The sequence below is a fragment of the Penicillium vulpinum genome (assembly GCF_028829585.1).
Source record: "Penicillium vulpinum strain IBT 29486 chromosome Unknown utg000004l_segment0_segment0, whole genome shotgun sequence".
NCBI classification, from domain to species: Eukaryota; Fungi; Ascomycota; class Eurotiomycetes; order Eurotiales; family Aspergillaceae; genus Penicillium; species Penicillium vulpinum.
In genome coordinates, this window is record NW_026643244.1 from 4540670 (window position 1) to 4561133 (window position 20464).

General features: G+C 43.8%; 5 protein-coding genes across 5 annotated transcripts, besides 1 other annotated feature; 2 read left to right on the plus strand and 3 right to left on the minus strand.

The window, feature by feature from the left end:
• Positions 1-3341: 3341 nt before the first annotated feature.
• N7479_010194 (ubiquitin-specific protease UBP14) lies at positions 3342-5992 on the minus strand (the record flags this gene model as incomplete). Its single annotated transcript, XM_057257886.1, has 6 exons — positions 3342-3486; positions 3545-5228; positions 5282-5555; positions 5629-5769; positions 5831-5898; positions 5962-5992. The coding sequence occupies 6 exons, from the start codon at positions 5990-5992 to the stop codon at positions 3342-3344; spliced, it is 2343 nt and encodes a 780-aa protein (XP_057105344.1).
• A 149-nt stretch (positions 5993-6141) lies between these two features.
• Positions 6142-6195: a sequence feature (Short protein (N7479_010195, KAJ5951782.1) was converted to a misc_feature.).
• A 247-nt stretch (positions 6196-6442) lies between these two features.
• On the plus strand, positions 6443-11570 carry N7479_010196 (Nucleic acid-binding OB-fold; the record flags this gene model as incomplete). The annotated part of the gene is made up of 8 exons (XM_057257887.1): positions 6443-6486; positions 6551-6702; positions 6759-6849; positions 6896-7442; positions 7494-8392; positions 8456-8545; positions 10027-11349; positions 11414-11570. 8 exons carry the CDS (start codon positions 6443-6445, stop codon positions 11568-11570), a joined length of 3303 nt encoding a protein of 1100 aa, XP_057105345.1.
• Positions 11571-11736: 166 nt separating this feature from the next.
• N7479_010197 (uncharacterized protein) lies at positions 11737-13491 on the minus strand (the record flags this gene model as incomplete). Its single annotated transcript, XM_057257888.1, has 4 exons — positions 11737-12226; positions 12262-12582; positions 12646-13409; positions 13471-13491. 4 exons carry the CDS (start codon positions 13489-13491, stop codon positions 11737-11739), a joined length of 1596 nt encoding a protein of 531 aa, XP_057105346.1.
• Positions 13492-14071: 580 nt separating this feature from the next.
• On the minus strand, positions 14072-15247 carry N7479_010198 (OST3/OST6 family protein; the record flags this gene model as incomplete). The annotated part of the gene is made up of 4 exons (XM_057257889.1): positions 14072-14253; positions 14334-14689; positions 14751-14848; positions 14903-15247. 4 exons carry the CDS (start codon positions 15245-15247, stop codon positions 14072-14074), a joined length of 981 nt encoding a protein of 326 aa, XP_057105347.1.
• Positions 15248-15638: 391 nt separating this feature from the next.
• On the plus strand, positions 15639-17303 carry N7479_010199 (uncharacterized protein; the record flags this gene model as incomplete). Its single annotated transcript, XM_057257890.1, has 3 exons — positions 15639-15671; positions 15734-16024; positions 16083-17303. 3 exons carry the CDS (start codon positions 15639-15641, stop codon positions 17301-17303), a joined length of 1545 nt encoding a protein of 514 aa, XP_057105348.1.
• Between the last annotated feature and the right edge of the window lie 3161 nt (positions 17304-20464).

A 20464-nucleotide genomic window follows, 5' to 3' on the forward strand; every position in this document is an offset into this window, starting at 1 on the left:
GAATAGGACTTATAGAAAGTAAATAGAAAAAAGCTATTATACAGTAGGAATTAGTTTACCCTAGTCGCGAGAGGATATAAAGTTAATAGACTATTATCTTATCCGATTAGCTAGTATAGAGGGTATATATAGGTAAAGAGGGTCGCTCTAAGGGTTACCCTAAGGGTTAGTAAAGGTTACCCTTATCGACTCTCTAATTATATTATTTTTTTTTTAATAATAGAAATTGTTAAAGTCTAACAATCGATTTCTTTAGTCTTCTTTTGTATAAGATCTAGGGTAATTAGAGGTAAGCTAAATTAGTGGAAAATTTAATAAGACTCTAATTAGTTAATTACCTAAGATAACTTAATATTTAATATTTATTTATATTAAAACTAAAAAGACACTTTCTTATTATATAATATAACGTATTCCACTACCGAGTGGGCCACCACTACCGAGTGGGCCACCCTATCTAACCTACCAATTTTAAATACATTTATCTCAACCATAACGCTATTAAATTAATTGAACTAACTAAGTGGTCTATCTGGATATATTTCTCTTCTATACCCTGGCAATCTATATATTCCACACCCCCGGGGGGGCCGCGTACGTGGCTGAATAGTCGATTCTCTAGGTATACCGGGGCCGGGGAGAGGTACTTCAGTTGCTTCCTGTTGCTGTATAATTAATACAGAGGCTTCTTAAACTGAAAGGCCTTCTTCGGCGGGTATCTACCTTCGAGATCGAGTACGCTTTTGCTTCTGCTTCTCGTTAGCGGCGCGTAATTCCTTATTTTCTTTGGCGAGTAAGATAGTACCTTGTATTGTAAGACGGAAGCCTTTCACAAGCTAGTTTAATATATAATCTAATAGGCTAGGCGGGCTTCGAGATCTTATACGAAGTAAAGCTTTGATTGATAAAGCCTAACGATATAGATCTTTCTCTGTAAAAGGGGTTTTTAGTGTAAAATTCCGGCTTAATTTACTACCCCGGCTAGCTAGGGGGGTTAGAGTTCGAAGCCGAATATTAAGCTTTGAAATCACTCTCTCCGGTAAAAAGGGGACTAAACCGGCTGCTCCGAAGCTATTTTTAATAGTCTCCGATTTAAAGGCTTCAATTTATACGAGGGGGTATACTTCGAGGAAGTTAAGCTTATCGATATAGTTAATCCTGTTCCGTATTTTGGTTTTAACTATCCGACCGTACGATTATTTTAATACCGCAAAACAGCTAATATCTAGAGGTTGTAAAAGATAAGATAAATATACTGGTATATAGATTGGTATTACCTTATTTTACTTATAAATTTCGTTAAATTTAGGCGTTAAATAACTTCTGTAGCCGTTAAGTACTAGAAGCCGATACCCCCCCTTTGTACACGAAGAAGTACTAGGAATAAAGAGCTTTTCTAGCTAACAGAGTCTAATTTTATTAGAGGTCCAGCCGTTAGGGCTTACTTCGAAACGCTAGTTCTCCGGAAGGCCTTCGAACTATAATTTAAGAAAGACTTTACCTTTGAAAATTATATATAGAGGGAGGGCCTAACCCGAAGTATTCGTACACTTAATTATAGTCACCTATTCACGATTTCTAGGTTATAAAACTCCTCTTCGACTAGGTAAATCACTTCTCGTAATAACCTTTATAGTTAAAATCACTCCTATAGCGAAACCAGTCTTATCGAAGTTATAGATATTATCGGGATCGATTCCAAATTAAAGGATTGTCTTTTGAACCAGATTAAACTACCCTTAAATAATTTTTAGGTCTTCGTATTTCGCACGCTCGTAGTTATACCGTTTTAAGAATCGGGAGGAGAGGAGAGGATACCGTTGTACGAATTTCGTAACCCAGTTTTCGCCGACCGAAGGAACCGGGGTAGTTCTACACTTTTAAAGAAGAAGATCCGCTATTTCTCGTACTATAGAGTACCGGGGGGCCCCTCCACGAGAATCTATAGAGAGTATCTATTTTTGAAGAGATTCCTCCTCGAGTTCTGTTAATATATAACTATTGGCGCGTGTTTCAGGACGAAAGGTATCACTAGCGAGGCGGCGTTGTAAGGTAGAGCGGGGGACTTCGAAACGGCGCGCTACTTCACGAATTGAAGAGATTTCTTGATTCTTAAAAGCCTAGATAGCTAGTAAGATCCTACCCTCTTACTCTATTAAATTTCTAGAGCGTTGAGAGCGAATTGGTGGTATAGTGGGTGGTTGAAGAAGAAGGGGTTAAATTAATTGACGCGTTTTGGATAGGTGGCCCACTCGGTAGTGGAATACGTTATACTACTATTAGTCTACTTTAAAAATATATTTTAACTACTATACTATAAATATTTTATATTATCTATTAAAACTAACCTTTAATAAGATTTTTCTACTCGATACTAAGAAACCTAAGGTAACAATATATAAGGTATTAGCTTACAATTTAATTTCTTTATATTTCGAAAGTCTTTATAGTAAAATATAAGAAAAATTTAGAGGTACACTAGAATAGCTGTAAATAACAGTATTTTAAGAAGCTAAATTATCTAATTTATATGTCCGAAATAGGAAAGGCGGGGAGAAATTATATATTTGAGGGTCGATAAGGGTCGATATAGGTGACCCTTAAGGGACCCTTAGAGGGTCAGGGTTAGGGTCAGGGTCGGTAAGGTTAGACCCTAACCCTCTGAGGTGTAGGTAGAGGTTCCTAATCTCGGACCTACGGGGCGGGTGAGTGCTAGGTCTACTTCTACCCTAGTCTCGCTTAGGAAGAACCGGACGAACGGGGTATATAGGCAGATATAGGCTCACTCCTGCCCTACCTGTACAGGGACTCCCTGTGTCAGTCACCACTGAGAACACAATATAACAACAAGGCTACCTAGGTTCAACTTGAGTACGAGGCTTATATAGGTTTAACAGGGTCTTTAACTGGTAATAACAATTCAATTAAAAAAATCTCCTAGAATTAAGAATACTACTGGTGATCTGGATTTAAATATGCTCCAGATTCTGTCAGCTTTTCCCGCCTTTCCGGGTTAGATAATCCTTCCACCTTTCACCCCGTGACATTGGCGAGGACCGGGTACTCCTCTCACTCTGATTGATATATATGAGACCCTACATGGTGGGGTCTTCACACGTTGCTCCCCTCTATCGCTGTTCAACTTGCCTAACTAACAGGAACCAGCCTGCAAGCTATCATATATGTAGTATTATTTACAGTATCAGAGAATACATGATTCTCAACATACCAAAAATACGTAGAGTAGAATGGAGACGAACGTAAGATAAATTTATCCGCATATTCTAATATCTCAATAGAACATGAGTGCACCGTTATGTACCATCCGTAGACCCTTACCACTAGACCCGTGTGAAGAAGTAAAGATATGCGGTTTTCTTCATCGCTTCGATATCTTCAAACTTGACAACCTTTTCATCATTGAACATCACCCATGACAGGCCACTTTGACCTGACAATGCTTTGCGAATCAAGGCAACATAATGTCTAACATGTGTTAGTCTAACACAAGGAAATGGGAACAGAGACATATCAGGCAACTCACCCTGCATGGACGGATGTGCCTTTATGGCATACAATCGACCTTAATTCATAGCGAGCAGGTAGGCTGGTGAGTCCAACCAAGCCACCATGAGACTGTGTGTTGTGGTCGTCGACACTCAAGTTTTCCTTTTTCTCCGCATCATCCGGGTGAGTAAAAACCCAATCTAGTGCCCTGTTAACATCGCCGTCGGTCGCCGCCAAGGCTCGCTGGGCACGAGACGCCTCAATACCCATATCTCCTAGCTGGGCAATTTTTGTGGCGTCTTGCTCACTAGTACTAGAGATACCGACTCGATCAAGGGCCAGCGGTTCATCAATGCCTGGATCCTCCATGTGGGCAAACAGCCAATTCATAGCAGTTTCCGGATCCAAGTTACCAGTGGCATGCAAGGCTTTCTCACATCTCACAGCAGGGAATCCCATGCCCATGAGTTGGTTGAGAGCTTCCGGATTCGGGACAAATGTGGTGGATTCTTCGATATCCGGAAGTAGCTCCTCACCTGAATCGTGCTCACCAGCAAGGTAAGAGCTGAAATCCAGTGGCTTATCGTCGACCAGCACAGGGATATCCAACTTTGTAGGAACCCAGTTGATGAGCTCAAAGCGACGAGCATTGACCACCAATTCCCGAGGCAATGTTTTGAAAGATGACTGTTTCGAAAAGCCACCTTGGCTGCCACAAGCAGGACATGTAAGCTCCACAACCTCTGCTGAAGTAAAGATATCCAGACACTCTGACAAATTCACCGGCTCGTATTCCTTTCTTGTTTCGTCAGAAGTGGTAGTACGACGTGCGGGAACAGCAACCGAAATGTTATCTTGCTCATCCACTTTATAGCGGACTTTCTTGCAATGCAAACACTGAAGACGCTGCTCAACCTGGAAGCGAAAGTGCTCTACCGGGTTAATCTGCGGACTTATGTGTTTTGACAGGGCGACCGACTTGAACAGATGAAGAAGAAATTCAAATGCATCTTGTTGCCTCATGGTTGCAAACTCCTCATGACCTTGTCCAATAAGATACTTGAACATTGCTGGTGCTAAACCTTTCTGATGAGCGACTTCCGGAATGTCCGTGGACAACATAACACGAGAATCAGGTCGAGAGTACCGGCCTGAGAGTAGTCCATCGGCAAGCTTTTGCAATTGTGTCTCAAGGTCCCGTGCTGGTTCTTGGCAGAGCGGTGGTTCTCCTGACAGCTGATAGTATCGCTCACGAAATCCACTCACCGAAAATATGCATTGCATAATACTGGAGAGATAGCAGCTGTTTCCGAGATTTGCTAGGCCTGTGAATGCAGGTCCAAAGACTGGAGCTAGCTCTCGACCATCTTCGGTCGTCATAGAAAATTCCCATTTTAAATTGTGCTCAACCTGCATCTCCATCAAACTCTTCTCTGTCTTCTCACGTCCAGCCAAGTAGATTCCCCAGTGTGCAAGGTGCGTCGCCAGTTCTGGATCTACCCTTTCCTCGTTGCACTTATAGCAGTAGACATCAGCGGAGCCTTCTGCTGTGATGGAGCCCAGCTTGACAGCAACACCATGTGATGTTGAGTCTGCGTGAGTAAGCCCATGTGAGTTTCCCTTGCTTCCACCAAATTGGTTTCGCCCACAACCTTTGTTCCCACATTCCAAGCACAGCCAGAGGTTTTCTCCCATGTCACATTCTGAACAATGGTTTAAATCTGCAATTTTTGGTTAGCACAGAGCCTAGTTGAGCATTGCAGGCAATGAATACCCATTGACGCAGCTTGCGTGTTATCCTGTTGAACCAAACAGAGTGTATGCTCGCAAGGAACAAACTCTTGCTCCCAGGCTTTGACCTCTTCCTTTTTTGAGAAAGTCATTGCAGTCATGACACCTTTGATGACAGCGGGAAGCTTGCCACTGGCTTTGTCCACATTGTCCTGAGAGCATGAATAGCACACCACTGATGTAGAAATGTCATATCTATCTTCTTCTGTTTCGGCTGCAATAGAAAGTTTTGAAATCTTTGGTGGAGGCTCGTCGCGCTATAAACCAGAGGTGTGAAAATCATTGGTCATAAGTTCAGGAAGGGGGTTCAGGAAGGGGTTGAGGCTGTACCTGCACTTTCTTAGGGGTCCTTCGAATGTTCAAAGCCAGTGAATGACCAAATCTCTTATAGTGAAGTAGTGCATGGTCTCTATTTCCAGCACATCCACCATTAAAGCAATAGAGACAAACATTTAGACCGGCATCATCATCCTTGCAATGTCAGAGTCAGACCAGATATGGAGCAGTATAGGAACCAAGGTGGGTAGCATACAATAGAATCAAAGCACTGAGTGCAGTCTTCTCGATAAACAGCTTGCGAAGATCCTGGTGGATTCAGATCTATAAAGGAGTGTTGTCTATTAGCTCCATTTGTCCTTCAGCTATTAGGATGATGTCACAAACCCGCAGCACCGGTATGGACACAAGAGGCCATATCCAGAGAAGAAATCTTGGGGACTCAGCAAAGTGTCAACAAATTCCGCTTGGCTTTTAACAGAGGCTGTAGAAGGTGTGATAGTATCCCATTGAAGGCAAAGATGTGAAAAGATAATATCAGACACCGTAGATTGAGCCAAAGCTACAATGCGTGGGGTTACTCTTCACCGCCTGCACGTGCTTTTATCAATGTTGTCCTGAGGCATCAAGAAAGTCATGTGGTGGGGGAAGTTGTGCCACTTAACGCGTTATTTTTCTTAACACGCGTTCCCAACCTTGTACCTATCACCTACTTTGCAACTACATCTGGACTTGCTCTGTCAAGTTCAGTCTTCTTTGCTTCCTTTTTTTCCCCACCCCATTTATCCCTCCACTCCATATTTTTTAGATTTTCCCCTGTGCTTCTTTCTCAACCGTGTCAATTATCGAAAATTGAAGTCATCATATTATGGCTTCTGAAGCAGCATCCCAAGTCACCATTGGGGCTTTAAGGTTTGTATCTATTTGATATGAAGATTCTGTATAGCAGTATATATGTTAATCGCTTGTTTAACAGTGCCATCTTTGATGAAACCAAGCCCCAAGTACGGGAGCCGATTGTTCAATGCGTTCAGATCAAGGCATTGCCAGCTCAGCCGAACCAACCAGAACGATACCGTGCTGTTTTCAGTGATATTGCGAATTATGTTCAAACTATGCTTGCTACTCGTATGTATTGTCCTTCTGGTACTCGTAACTCATTGGAACTGACTGACCGCTTTAAGAAGCCAACTCGGTGGTGACGGATGGATCTCTCCGGAAGGGTTCTTTCGTGCGACTCAAGTCATTTCAATCAAACTCAGTCAAGGGCAAGAAGTATGTAAGGCAATTCTATTGATTTTGATTGTGCTAATTATCACAGGATCCTCATCATCTTGGACCTTGAAGTTCTAAAGGAACTGGGCGAGGCTGAAAAAATTGGTGAACCCAGACCACTTGAAGTCAAAGCCGAGGAACAGGAAGTCAGCCAACCGACAACAATATCCAGCAATGGGTTTTACGGCTCCAAGATGGAGGGTGCACAGGTTCAGCAGAATAACCGAGCCCAGGCAATGTCTGCCCCTATTTCTACTTCTTCTGCTCATGCCACGATCTACCCGATTGAAGCCATCTCCCCCTATTCTAACAAATGGACGATAAAAGCGCGATGCACGACCAAGTCTAGCATTAAAACATGGCACAACAAGAATGGTGAGGGTAAACTGTTCAGTGTGAATTTACTGGACGACAGTGGTGAAATTCGTGCAACTGGTTTCAATGAGCAGTGTGATATGCTCTATGAACTCTTCCAGGAGGGAAGTGTTTATTACATTTCGAGTCCCTGTCGGGTTCAAATTGCCAAGAAACAGTTCACAAATCTCAATAATGATTATGAGCTCACATTTGAGAGAGATACCGTCGTCGAGAAGGTAATATCTCTTTCTTTATACATCAGATGCGTTGCTCACATTCTATGATAGGCCGAAGAGCAGAATGATGTTCCTCAGATCAGATTCAACTTCACAACCGTTGCTGATTTGCAGACGGTTGAAAAAGACACAACTACTGATGTTATTGGCGTGCTGAAGGACGTTGGGGAGACATCCCAGATTACATCAAAAAGCACTGGCAAACCCTATGACAAACGCGAGCTTACGCTGGTCGATAACACAGGATTTTCTGTCCGCTTGACAATTTGGGGTGCATCTGCCAAAAATTTTAGTGTGGCGCCTGAGTCTGTTGTTGCCTTCAAGGGAGTCAAAGTCTCTGACTTCGGCGGAAGAAGTCTGAGTCTTCTAAGCTCAGGCTCAATGACTGTTGACCCTGACATCGGGGAGGCTCACCGACTCAGAGGTTGGTATGATGCTCAAGGCAGGTCAGAGAACTTTACATCTCATGCTTCATTGTCAAATGCGATCAACTCCACAGGCAAAAGGGATCCCTACAAAACTGTTGCGCAAGTTCGCGAAGAGCAGCTTGGCATGTCTGAAACTCCTGATTACTTCTCTCTGAAAGCAACTGTGATCTACATCAAGCAGGATTCCACGTGGTGCTACCCTGCCTGCCTTTCTGAAAACTGCAACAAAAAGGTAACACAACTTGATTCAGGACGGTGGCAGTGCGAAATGTGCGACAAGACCCACCTGAAGCCAGAGTACCGTTTCATTATGCCTATTAGCGTCAGCGACCATACCGGGCAACTTTGGCTCAGCTGTTTTGACGACACCGGAAGAAGCATTATGGGTATGTCTGCTGATGAACTGATGCAACTTTGTGAAGACGATCCGGGTGCTTTTGGTGAAGTCTTCCAGGGAGCCAATTGCCAGACCTGGAGCTTCAGGTGCCGAGCCAAGATGGACAATTTCGGCGACCAGCAGCGGTAAGAGTGATCGAATGACTACAATTCTAATAACGTGAACATGATGCTAATTGTGCCATCCAGTGTGCGATATCAAGTCTCATCCTCTCAGGCAATCAATTACTCGGATGAAGCCTCTCGCCTTGCTGATATCATTAACTCTTACAGCATTGAGTAGACAAATTGAGAAGTTTTTTTTTGTTCTTCTTTGCACTAGTTTCAATATTTCCACATGCGCTCAGAGGCTCTTTTTTTTACCAACATTCATATGTACTCTTATGCTGCGTATGCCACACTATGATCATCTCATTCACAGCCTCTCATCTTGACCTTTGTTCTTTTTCTCCTATTTAGTATTTAGTACTCTAAGAAACAACAACTAGTCATTTTCCGATATTATCTTCTCGTCATCAATCTACAATATGGGTTATCCCTCCATCTGGGCAGGGCATCACTACGGACTATATATACCTGGTGCGAAGTAAGGTATGGTATGGTCAATAAATATGTAGGATATGACAAAATCCGCCTTTCGGACAATCCATAGATCCATCTGCGCGGACATCGTTGACTAATTGTAAATACACTTTGTACATAACGTATTTCACATGCGAGCTGCGCACACAAGCGAGCTGCGCAGTCGAAACACCATAGTAAAATCGATGTATGCTACACTTATATCTCCACAACCAAACGTTTTTTATTAACAGTAGTTTGCCGATAGAGATTGATAAGAATTTTTAGTGGTATACATCAATTTCGAGTGGATTAAAAACCTGCATTATTATGGTATCGAAAATTACGTCTCTAACTCCTGTGAATTTATATATCTCAGTCATGAATTTCTTAACCTTGCTTAAATTCCCCCAAACTCCTAAAAGGAGCAAGATATTACATGAAAAGCATTAGGCTATAAGGAAAAGTTCGCAAAGACAAGCATTGTTGAGATATCTAGTTGTAATTTATCGCATTTACTATGGGTATCGGACTGCGCAGCTCGCTTGTGTGCGCAGCTCGCATGTGAAATACGTTAACTACTAGTAACTTTGGTATGCCGGGTACTGGTTGTCACCTGGCATTCTCAGCTACAATACCCTGTTTTCATTTAGTATTACATGTTACAGTAGGACCTCCGAAATATTGGGCCAAACTAATGTACCCTTATACACCGCCTTTTTATATTCTGCCGGTTTAAACCCTCCATATATTAAATGAACTAATTCAGGACGCCGCCGGCTCCGGCGAGGTAGAATTTTAATGTGAGGTATAACTGGCATTTAAATAAAGAGAAATTAATAGAGGAACGAGCGAAAACGCGGAGGGGACGCGGTATATACTTGGCATGGTAGAGGCTGGCAGTATATCTAATAGGCAGGCGGTATATAAAGGCGGTCTATATGGTACTTGAGTTTGGCCCAATATCTCGGAGGTCCCACTGTACTCCGTATATTCCGACATGTTATGAGGCGGTAAACCAACCAAGGCGGAAATAAATGGCAATACACTATAATTGGTTTCCCTTTTCCCTTTTTTTTCCCTTTTTTTTTTCTGCTGGAACAATCCAGGCAGAGAATTCAGTCCTCTTTATCTTTTGATTCCAATAATATTCTGTTATATCCTATTTCTAAAAAAATTCTCATCATGGGTAAGCGAAGCCATCTGGAGCCAACTGAGCAGCGACCGAAGAAAAAGTCCAAATCCGAGAAGCCCGAAAAAGCTTCTAAAGATAAGCAGAAAAATGGAGATGAGAAGACTGCATCTTATTCTGATGCCTTTGCTCTATCCGAGATCCCTCAGTCAGAGATTGACAGTTTCTTGACCGAGAACGTGATTAAAATCGTTGATCCCTCCTCACCCGACGCCTCCCAATTCCGCCCAATCCTTTCGTTTGATCACCTACCTGAATGTGATGCTGGTCTGTATACTCAATTGAAGTCTTTCCCTAAGCCAACGCCGATTCAATCCACTACCTGGCCGCTTCTTTTTGCTGGTCGTGATGTGATCGGCATTGCAGAGACTGGAAGTGGCAAGACCCTGGGTTTTGGCTTGCCATGTCTGAAGAAATTGATTGACTCCAAGTCAAGCAAGAAGCCTTGCCAACCCAAGGCAGTCATTATCTCACCAACACGAGAGCTTGCAATGCAAATTTATGACCAGCTTGTTAAATTCGGCGGCACCGAGAAGACTCAGGTGACATGCATTTACGGAGGTGTCGGTAAAGATGAACAGCGTCGAGCCCTTCAAAGGGCCGCTATTGTGGTTGCTACCCCTGGCCGTCTCAAGGATCTCCAGAGTGATGGTTCCATTGATCTTGGAAAGGTCCAATATCTCGTCTTAGATGAGGCCGATCGCATGCTTGATAAAGGATTTGAGCAGGATATCAAGGATATTGTCAAGCCAATGCCCGTCTCCAGGAGACAGACTGTCATGTTTACGGCAACATGGCCCCGGTCGGTTCGAGATCTTGCAGCAACCTTTATGAAGACCCCGGTGACTGTTACCATTGGCGGAGACCCATCTGCGGATCCCCGAGCCAACTTAAGGATCAAGCAAGTCGTCGAGGTTGTTGATGGCCGAGACAAGGAGGGCCGACTCATACAACTACTCGCTAAATCCCAGCGTGGTCATCAATTGCCCGAGAAAGTCCTGGTATTCTGCCTCTACAAGAAGGAGGCTATGCGCATTGAGAATCTCATCAGAAACAAGGGATTCTTAGTCGCCGGCATCCACGGTGATTTGAACCAATCAGATAGATTCCGTAATCTTGATGCTTTCAAGAAGGGCACTGCTACTGTTCTTGTCGCAACAGATGTGGCAGCGCGTGGCCTGGATATCCCGAACGTGAAACTGGTGATTAATGTCACCTTCCCTCTTACCGTTGAGGACTACGTGCACCGGATTGGAAGAACCGGACGTGCTGGAGCTGATGGTATTGCCATTACCATGTTTACTGAGACTGACAAAGGACTGTCCGGCGGGTATGTCACTCATATCTCTAATATTCTTGACAGAGATGATCATAGCAATGCTAATTGTGAATAGATTAATCAATGTTCTCAAGGCAGCTAAGCAAGATGTGCCAGAGGCATTGTTGAAGTTTGGCACAACAGTGAAGAAGAAGCAGCATGATGTGTACGGTGCCTTTTACAAGGACGTTGATATGGACAAAACAGCGACAAAGATCACATTCGATGATTAATTGGTTCATACCGACTTGGTGTCTTTGCTGGAGGATCTGGAGGATAACATGTGACGAAGCCTTGTCAATTGACCCATCAAATATTCCCTTTCTATATAGACTCTGTTGTTTTTATCGGTTAGGCGTTAAGAACAAATTAACATCATATCAGATCAGATTCAGGTGCTCACATTAGCAGAGTGTAGGTGCCACCTAAGGCACATGCTTCGATAATTCCCAGTTTCAGGCCAAATCCGCGACGCAAGAGCAAACTTGCCAGAGCACACAGAAAGAAGCTAGCAGGTCGAATGGCCACTTCACTCGTATTCAGGCTACATCCATTTCGATGGAAGTACGATTTGATAAAACTGTAACTCCAACAGGTTCGAACCATCATGTTCACAATGTTGGCCAGGACCAATCCATATGCACCCAGGTCTCCAACTTCTAGGAACATATAGGCCGCTAGGGCATAACAGGCGGAAAAGACACCCATCCACGCCGTTTGCTTCCGTATCTGTTGCGAACTTGCTGCAGATGATACGAACGCTTCGGTGATCCCATTAAATGCCAAAAATGGAATGTAGTAGCAATAGACAGAGAGCAGGTCCCCGATCTTGGGGAAGCCCATTGACGGCCTCCCAAGATATACAGCAATTGAGGAACCATCAATGGGCCTAATGGAAATATCAGAATTGACAACAACTGGTACGCGCGTAGAATATCTATGAGGTGGTCTCTGGTAGTGCTGATATGGACACTCTTCGGCTTTCCATTCTCATCGGAGATGAGTAGGGCTGAGAATAAGTTTCGGCTGCTCTCCTCCAGCGGCTGGAAGATGATCCGTGCAATGAGCCCACCATAGTTTGATGCAAGAGAATATATGCCTTGATCTTCTAGCCCTGAAAGGGCTGCAAGCATCATAGTGTCGCCCTGCGTGAGCAAATGCTTCACCAGAGATTGAAAAAAGACATTTGCAGCAAGTGACATTAACTGGCGCGAGAATCGTCCTAGCAAGTAGTTGGAGGGGTCTCTATAAATTGTTACCATGTCATTCTTTTATCCTGTATCTCGGGCGAGATAAGGACACTCTTACCTGAATTGTATACGTGTCAATAAGAAAGAGAACCGGGATGCGTTGGTTCCTCTGAGTAGGGCTAGCGAGTAGCCACAAATGAGGGCCAACGAGTAACTGAGATGACCGAGAGCAAATGGTAACACACCGAGGTCATAGTTGACTTGAGAGGCGTATATAAAGGCAGAGGATGTCACCGCACTTCTCAAAAATGCCGCTGGCATTTCAACAGCAGCGCGTTTCTCATAAAGCATATGTTGCTGTACTACCGAAAAAAAAGGCTCGATACTGAGTTCCATGAGAGATGCAGCCCCGATCAAGACCATACTGTGGTAGAAGAAGGCGGTGTTTGATGCTTCCTCGGGGACAAAACGCTGGTACAACATACTAAATATAAGGCTGGAAGGAAACCCAAGTGCGAAGCTCAAGTAAGACATGTTCACTACTGTCTGAGATGCCACAGAGTGCGAATCGAACGTTGCAGTATCTGCATCAGGAGAAGGATTTTTGCAGTCGGGCGAAGATGGAATAGGCTGCCTTTGGATGGCCATCCGAATACTTTCCCTCGAGAAATACAGGATCGAAACTTGGAAGAGCTCCAATTGTGCCGCTATTCCCAGCACGACCGGCGAAAGGGTGCGCAAAATCAATTGATTCGAGGCAAAGGTAAAGATCCTAGACGCCAATTGAATCAAGATCAAAAAGCTTGTTCCCGTGGCTGACGACGCCAGAATCTTGCCCATGCGGGCATCGTCAGATTTGCTCATGTCCATGAATGGACCCAACTATGGTAGTGAGTGCAAGTGGTATGTCAAATCAAGGAGATCAAGAATATCTCAAGCTGACCATGGGAGGTGTAGGGTTCATGGGAAGGGGTTGTAAATGAAAGGATGTGGTGCCTAGGTGGGGCCTACTCTAGGGACCTGACACTTTTTTCCCTCTTTATCTTAATTCCTTGAATGGGAGATACATATTTGCTAGATGAAATCAAGAACTGTCTTGAGCCTGTGAAATAGATGAAGGCATAGCATATATTTATGGGGGATCAACAATCTCCTTCGATGTTAGGATTCCATTTGGCCAGGATACTTGCTTACGGTCAGCCCTCCAGGTCCCTCCAGGGCTGAAACCCTACGTATATACCTCTAGGGATAGGTAAGGCTAGGCATGGTTGCAGGCTAATTGTGAATTTTCTTTCAAAAGAACCCTCTGTGATGTCTTTGGTATGCAAAATTTTCATGGTAAAGAGAAAGAATTACTATGGGTCAAAATCCGCAAAGCATGATGCTTCTTCCCAAGGTCCTGATCCATGTCAACTTTTGTCAATCATTATATGCAGGAATTTCTGGAGAGGTCTAGCCACTAGAATGTCAATGATAGTTTGAGATCAATCTGTTTCCAGGTGTTGCCACCTTCAGGCTGTTGATCAAGTAGGCTCTTGAGCGCGCTAGAATGGAGGCAGATAGAATGGATAGCCACCATTCTTGGTTTTGAAGACACTGAGAAGGAAGCTGTACATTGCAAAAAGAACAGTTGCCCAGATCAAGACAGCCAGTTGTTGACCCTTCACATCTTCCATCCGGGGAACCTTTAGTGCGAGTGCGATCGTAGCAAAGGAGAGGACAGCATCTGGGAGAGCAAAACGTTAACCTAGGAACTCGGCATGGAAACGACGCTCAGTATCAATAAGCTTCACGATTATCACTTACAGATGGCAGCCACAATTTGAGTCTCCATACCGAATTGATTCTGGAATCCACCGGCAAAATAGCTAATGCCACCTTGGCCATCACCAGCAACATATGGAACCTTTCGGATGTGATTGAACATTTGACCACTGGTGAATAGAAGAATAGCGATAAGGCTAATTGCAGCCCAAAGGTTTCGGTTCTGGACAATTGGCAGCAGGTAGGGGGAAAGGACCGCAATTACAGTCACAACTGCCATCAGAATGGTGATCGCTGATACAATTCGCATGTAATTGATGGGTCGAACTAGTTGCGGCTTGGGGCCTTCGGGCAAGTTACGTCCAATCCAAGAGTAGACCTGCTCGGCTGAGATCGGGCTGTTTGGGATGAAGGCGTTAGTTCGGGGCTGGTCGCATGAGCTTTGGTAGAAAGACATACCCTGTGAAATCGAACCGGATGGGACTCCCTTCAACCTTGGCAAACGGACCGATGGTAGGAGGGAAAACAAGGAGTACGGGTGCAGTTTGAAGCATGAGCTGCTTAGGTTAGTCGCATGACATAAAGTTCAGTCTCAAGTAAAAATGCCCTACCTTTTGGAAAATGGCCTTGCCATTATCAAAGTCGAGTGTTCCAAAGACTACCTTGAGGTCATCAGACTTCGTACCTTTGATCCAGCTTCGGGCGATCAGGTCCCATTCAGATTCAAAGTCACGGCATAGAAGGCAGCCAAAGCGAGGGTCCGTGGCAGTCAGGATAACCACAGCATAGTAATCTCGAGGCGTTGAGGTGAGTTCTTCATATGATGCACTGTCTAGATCAACAAGCCCCGAACGAGACAGGGATTGATATCTTGCAAACTTGTCTGGTGTTGAACTCGCAGACAGGACACCAGACACGAACGAGAAAAAGAGAAAAAGGGCCGTCCAGGGCTTCATTTTGGCATGACAAGGAGCTTTGCAGCTTTGAAGAGGTTAGTTATAAAGCGCAATTGATTAAAAAAACTACCAATTGCAATCGAAGATGTTTGAACACGTTTGTGATAAAGTCCAGGTGTCCACTATCAACGTAATCGCCCCGGGCCCGGGGCCCGTTATATCAGCTTACTTAATATATTCGGGTCAACCTTCCTTTCCCGACACCCCAAACACTGGCGCGTCTTCCTTTGTAACCATTTATGTCATACTTTGAACTAGCATTGGATACAGCACCACATATTTTACCTAGGTATTTGTTTTGCTCTAGACAGGCATAATTTAATCTATAGGCTTTTTCGTTTATTTTCTTATATCGAAGGACTCCCGTCTTCTTGTCGTGGACACTGTCGTCATGGCAATGGCCGAAGAAGCATACGCCTTGGATGTATGTGGCTTCCCCGGTGGGATCGATGGAGATATGCTCAAAATGCTAACTTGATTATGTAGTTTGAAATGACCATTAGGACTATGCGCCTAGAGAAGGAGTATGAGAAGACTCTTTCGGATTCCGCTCGTCTTCTGGATGGCGAGAGGGACCGGGTACAACGCATGGAGCTCTTGCTCTCGAAATTTGAGAATGAAGCTCTCCGATTCCAATTAGAGGAAGCAAATAGGCATCTTTTGGGATTCACAGGTGCTGATTCAGAGGCATGTGTTCAACTTCAGGAGGCTTGCCAGGAAATCGATCATTTGGAGCTTCAAGCACAGGCATTCGCGAGTGAGATTGACCGACTCAAAGTAAGCTTTAACTCAATATGGAGGCTGGATGCATAACCCGTTATGTTGACAGCAACAGGAGGCACTCTCGACCCAAAAAAATAATTCGACTAGTTACAATGCTGTCCTTGCAGAGAAACTCCATCTCTCTAGAGATATTTCAACTCTACAGTCAGAGCTTGAGCAGTTCAGATCGCAGAGCGCATCATATCAAGCCATCATTTCCGAGAAACACGAGATGGAACGGCAAATAAACTCGCTGGAGCTTCAACTTGACAATGAAAAACATGCCCATGAACGCACTCAGGCTAAGGGATCACATCAAATAACAGAGATCACCCGGCTTTCTGCTCGGGTTGAAGGGTTAAGGAATGAGCTAGCGGAGGAATTGCGAGCTAAACAGCAGCAGGAACGGGACCACCACCATCAGAACTCGGCATGGGCTAATCAGCGAGCGACGTTTGAAGGAAAGATTGATTCGCTCAAACAACAATTGCGGTCAACCAAGGACAAGCTCCAGGAAGCCCAGGTTGAAGTTCAGCAGCAACGCAGCCTCAAATCACACGCAGGGAATGGCTCTGAATCCGGTTCTCGAACAGTCCCGCTTCAGCGTCCTGGCCCGAGTTGTCCTACCGGCGTGACGATTGCAACACCTGGGGCTGTGCGTGTACACGAAAAACTGAAGAGGGATTCGGCTATGCCTGGTGATAAGTCGGCATTTTCCATCACTCCATTCTTGAACCGTACAGGCGCAGCTTCGGATTCGCCAATGGGCTCAGTTGGAGACGAAGACGACATTCTTGGAGATATTGACACTCCTCGTGGACCACTTGGCAAGCAGGGCACTTTTGTCGAATCAAAGCGTATCGGTTCTGCCCTCGGGCGTCAACCATCTCCAACAGAAGACCGCATTCCAATTACGAACCTCACCAAACCAAGGGTATGTGAGGGAAAAATGCCTGTCTCGTCACCAGAAAATGAGACAAAGAACCCAACGTATCGCCTAGATCGCAGATTGCCACCCACTGAGACCAATGAGTCACGTGAACAGTCTCAGCATGAACAGGCTAAGCCGAAGAAACGCAAACTTGGTGGCCAGCGTGATCGGAGTTTATTCGAGGAGGATGAAGAAGAAGAGCTGAACCCAAACAAGAAATTTGGACGAAAATTTGCGATAGGAAACGGTCGGGCTTCAACGCTGGGGAGTAAAACACAACCTAGTAGTCTGCCACGGGCGCTCGGGCTTGGGGCAGCACCTGTGGGATTTTCTCCCTTGAAAAAAGACCGCAAACGATTTTAATGGATATGATAGAAGATGCGACAATTTATTTTGATTGACCAGACTCCACACGGTGCATTTAATAGGCATAGTACATATACAGTAACTACGCATAAGTCTTAACACCTCTGTCCCACTAGAGTAGTTATATAATGTTCTGCCGGTATAATTATCTGCCCAAAATTCACTAGGTAGCTATTACGGCCGCCTTGTCATGCCAAAATTTGCCTTAATAAATAGAAACTAATATTAAAATTCTAGAGGCAATTTCTAACAGGTGCTTCAGATAGTTATAGTGATTGGGTGTCTTATGATATAAATTGTACTCCGTATAGGCGTTTGGTATGTAGGCGGTAGAGGACGGGTAGAGGACGGGTAGAGGACGGGTCGCAAATTGGTGTTAACACTTATAGCCGTCCTACCGCCCCTATACCTAGTATAGGTCCGTCCCACTATCCAGAATTTTCCCACAAAACGGAATTTTTTCAAAAAAAAATATGTATTCAATATCAATTATCTCGGCACCCCAGTAGTATCAATAAACCAATTTCCGTATAGGCTATCTCTAGCCGCTAATCTAGCTTGATACTTATTTTCTTCAGTATCCCTTACCAATTGAGCGCGCTGTTCTATCTTAAGATTCTTAGTATATTTTACCTATAGCCTTAACAGCTTCTTATAATCGGAATCCTACCTTTTCCGTATTAATCTATTAGCTCTAGCCGGTAACAATACTAAAGTGCCTATATTGAGAATCGACTTACGATTTATAGGAGTATTAGCAGTAGATTTGTTGTATTAGGACTTCTTTAAAGATACTTTATAAATTTCTAGGCGCTGAGATAAAAGTTGATTTACAGATATACTCCGATAAATATACTTCCGTATACTGTTAGAGAGCTTACCTAGCTCCTCTAGTTTACTGAGCAGCTTATTATTAAGCTTATTGACCTATATAATTGAATTGGGAGGCGAATTGATAGCTGAGCTTAGGATCTCCGGGGGGGGGGGGAGTATTAATAATCCTAAGATTATCGATATCGTTGAATTTCTCCTATAAAGGTGTAAGAATAATCTCTAGATCTAAAGGGTATATACCCCGAGAGCTGAAGGATAATTTAATAGTCCTTTATATAGGGGGTTGCTAATCTGACCCCCCCCCAGCCTATTCTGACCCCCCCCCCTGCCTGAAATTTCAGTCACCGCCTTACAAATTAGGTACCGCTCTCCACACCGCCTTCCTGGTAACCTCCCTATACAATAGTAGTAGACAATAGGTACCTACAATTTGTATACAAACCCTATACAAAATCAAGTCACTTTTGTTATATAGACTAGATCAAACAAATTGATACTCCAATTCTGGTTTACACCCATTAAGTATCATCAATCTCTTTATTATCAACACCATCAATTCTATCAATTCAATATCAATTCCATTAATTCAACACCAATTCTATCAATTCAATACCAATTCTATCAAAATCACTATACAAAATAGCCTCTTTAGGCCTCGATTACCTACTCTCGTCTGACTCCGAGCCAGAAATAGTTCCCGAGTCTCCACCGGGTACTGTACCAATCAGCGAGACTCCTATGGGACCTAGTACCGAGTACAGCCAGCGAATCAGCGAGACTCCTATAGTACCCAGTACCGAGTACAGCTAGCGAACCAGCGAGACTCCTATAGTACCCACTGAGACCGAGTCTTTTACCTTTCCGCTACCCCCGTTAAACCAGCAATACCGTATATATAGACCTTGCCAACTCCCATGGACCCACTCCCATGAGAAAGTCTTGGCGGTCAAAATTAATGCCAAGCCCGACTATCACTGCCTATTTAGGTAATATAATTCCCTAAATAGGCTTAGCCTAGTCCCATGGGAGTTGGCAAGGTCTACGTATATATAAGGAAGGGAGGGAAGCAGTGAATACCTTCGCTCGGCCCTATAGCTATACGATCACAAGTATATATTTAAAATTCACTAAGAAGGGGGTAAAGAAAACTGTACGGCTAATTTGCGACTGTAGCTGTATACTGGATAAGATAGAGGGCGATAAGCCTACACCTCAAAAACGCTAGAGCACTACACTTAGGCTTAGATATCCCTTCCAGATAGCTCTTCGACTGGATCTACAGATAGGTCTTTGGTATCTTACCGTTGAGAACCCGATATATAACTATAAATCCTCACCGGTATCAACCTATCCTATCCAACGGGCCCTTGCCTTTATATATAAGAAGGACGAGGTCGAGAACGCGCTTCGACAAGGACGTATAACAAAATAGATTATAACTGAGCTACATGAAGCCGATCCCGGTACAATTCTGATTCCTAAGGATATTTACAATATACGTTAAAGGCTAAGCCTAGAATTCCTAGCTGGCTGTACCCCCCTCTAAGCTCTGTTAATAGAGCTTCCTAAGGATAGTCGCTGGATCTTTAAGTATAAGCTAGATAACGAATCCTATATATCTGCTCTATTTTGTATATATAAGATAAGTGTTATATTGCTTTAGGTTAACCCTTAGGTGATTTCGATAGACTGTACCTACAAAACCAATCGATATAGTCTTCCGCTGCTTGATATCGTAGGCTTTTCTACCACTAGTTCGACTTTCTATATAGGATTTGTATTTATAAGAGATGAAAAGGATAAGTTATACAAGGTATTTGGAACCCTAATAACCCGATAATCCTATAATCCGATAATCCTATAATCCGATGATCCTAATACTAATCTATATAATAGAATTACTAGGTAATTCTTAACTACCTTACCGAAGTCTATAAGTCACTTAGCCTTCTACCCCTGTGTACGATTCTTACGGATAAGGAAAAAGTATTGATAGGAGTAATTAAGGTTGTTTTTCCGTATACAAAGTATATGATTTATATCTAGTATATTAATATAAATATCTTGAAGAAAGTATACCCCCTCCTTACTGATTAAGTCGTATAAGCCCGTCGAGAAGCCCGTGGAGATAAGCCCCCCCGCCGCCTTACCCCCGCTGAAGCCGAGGAAGACCGTTAGAAAGCCGACGAGGGCTAGAAGAAGATACTCTACCGGTGGAACCTAGACCTTGCCAACTCCCATGGACCCACTCCCATGAGAAAGTCTTGGCGGTCAAAATTAATGCCAAGCCCGACTATCACTGCCTATTTAGGTAATATAATTCC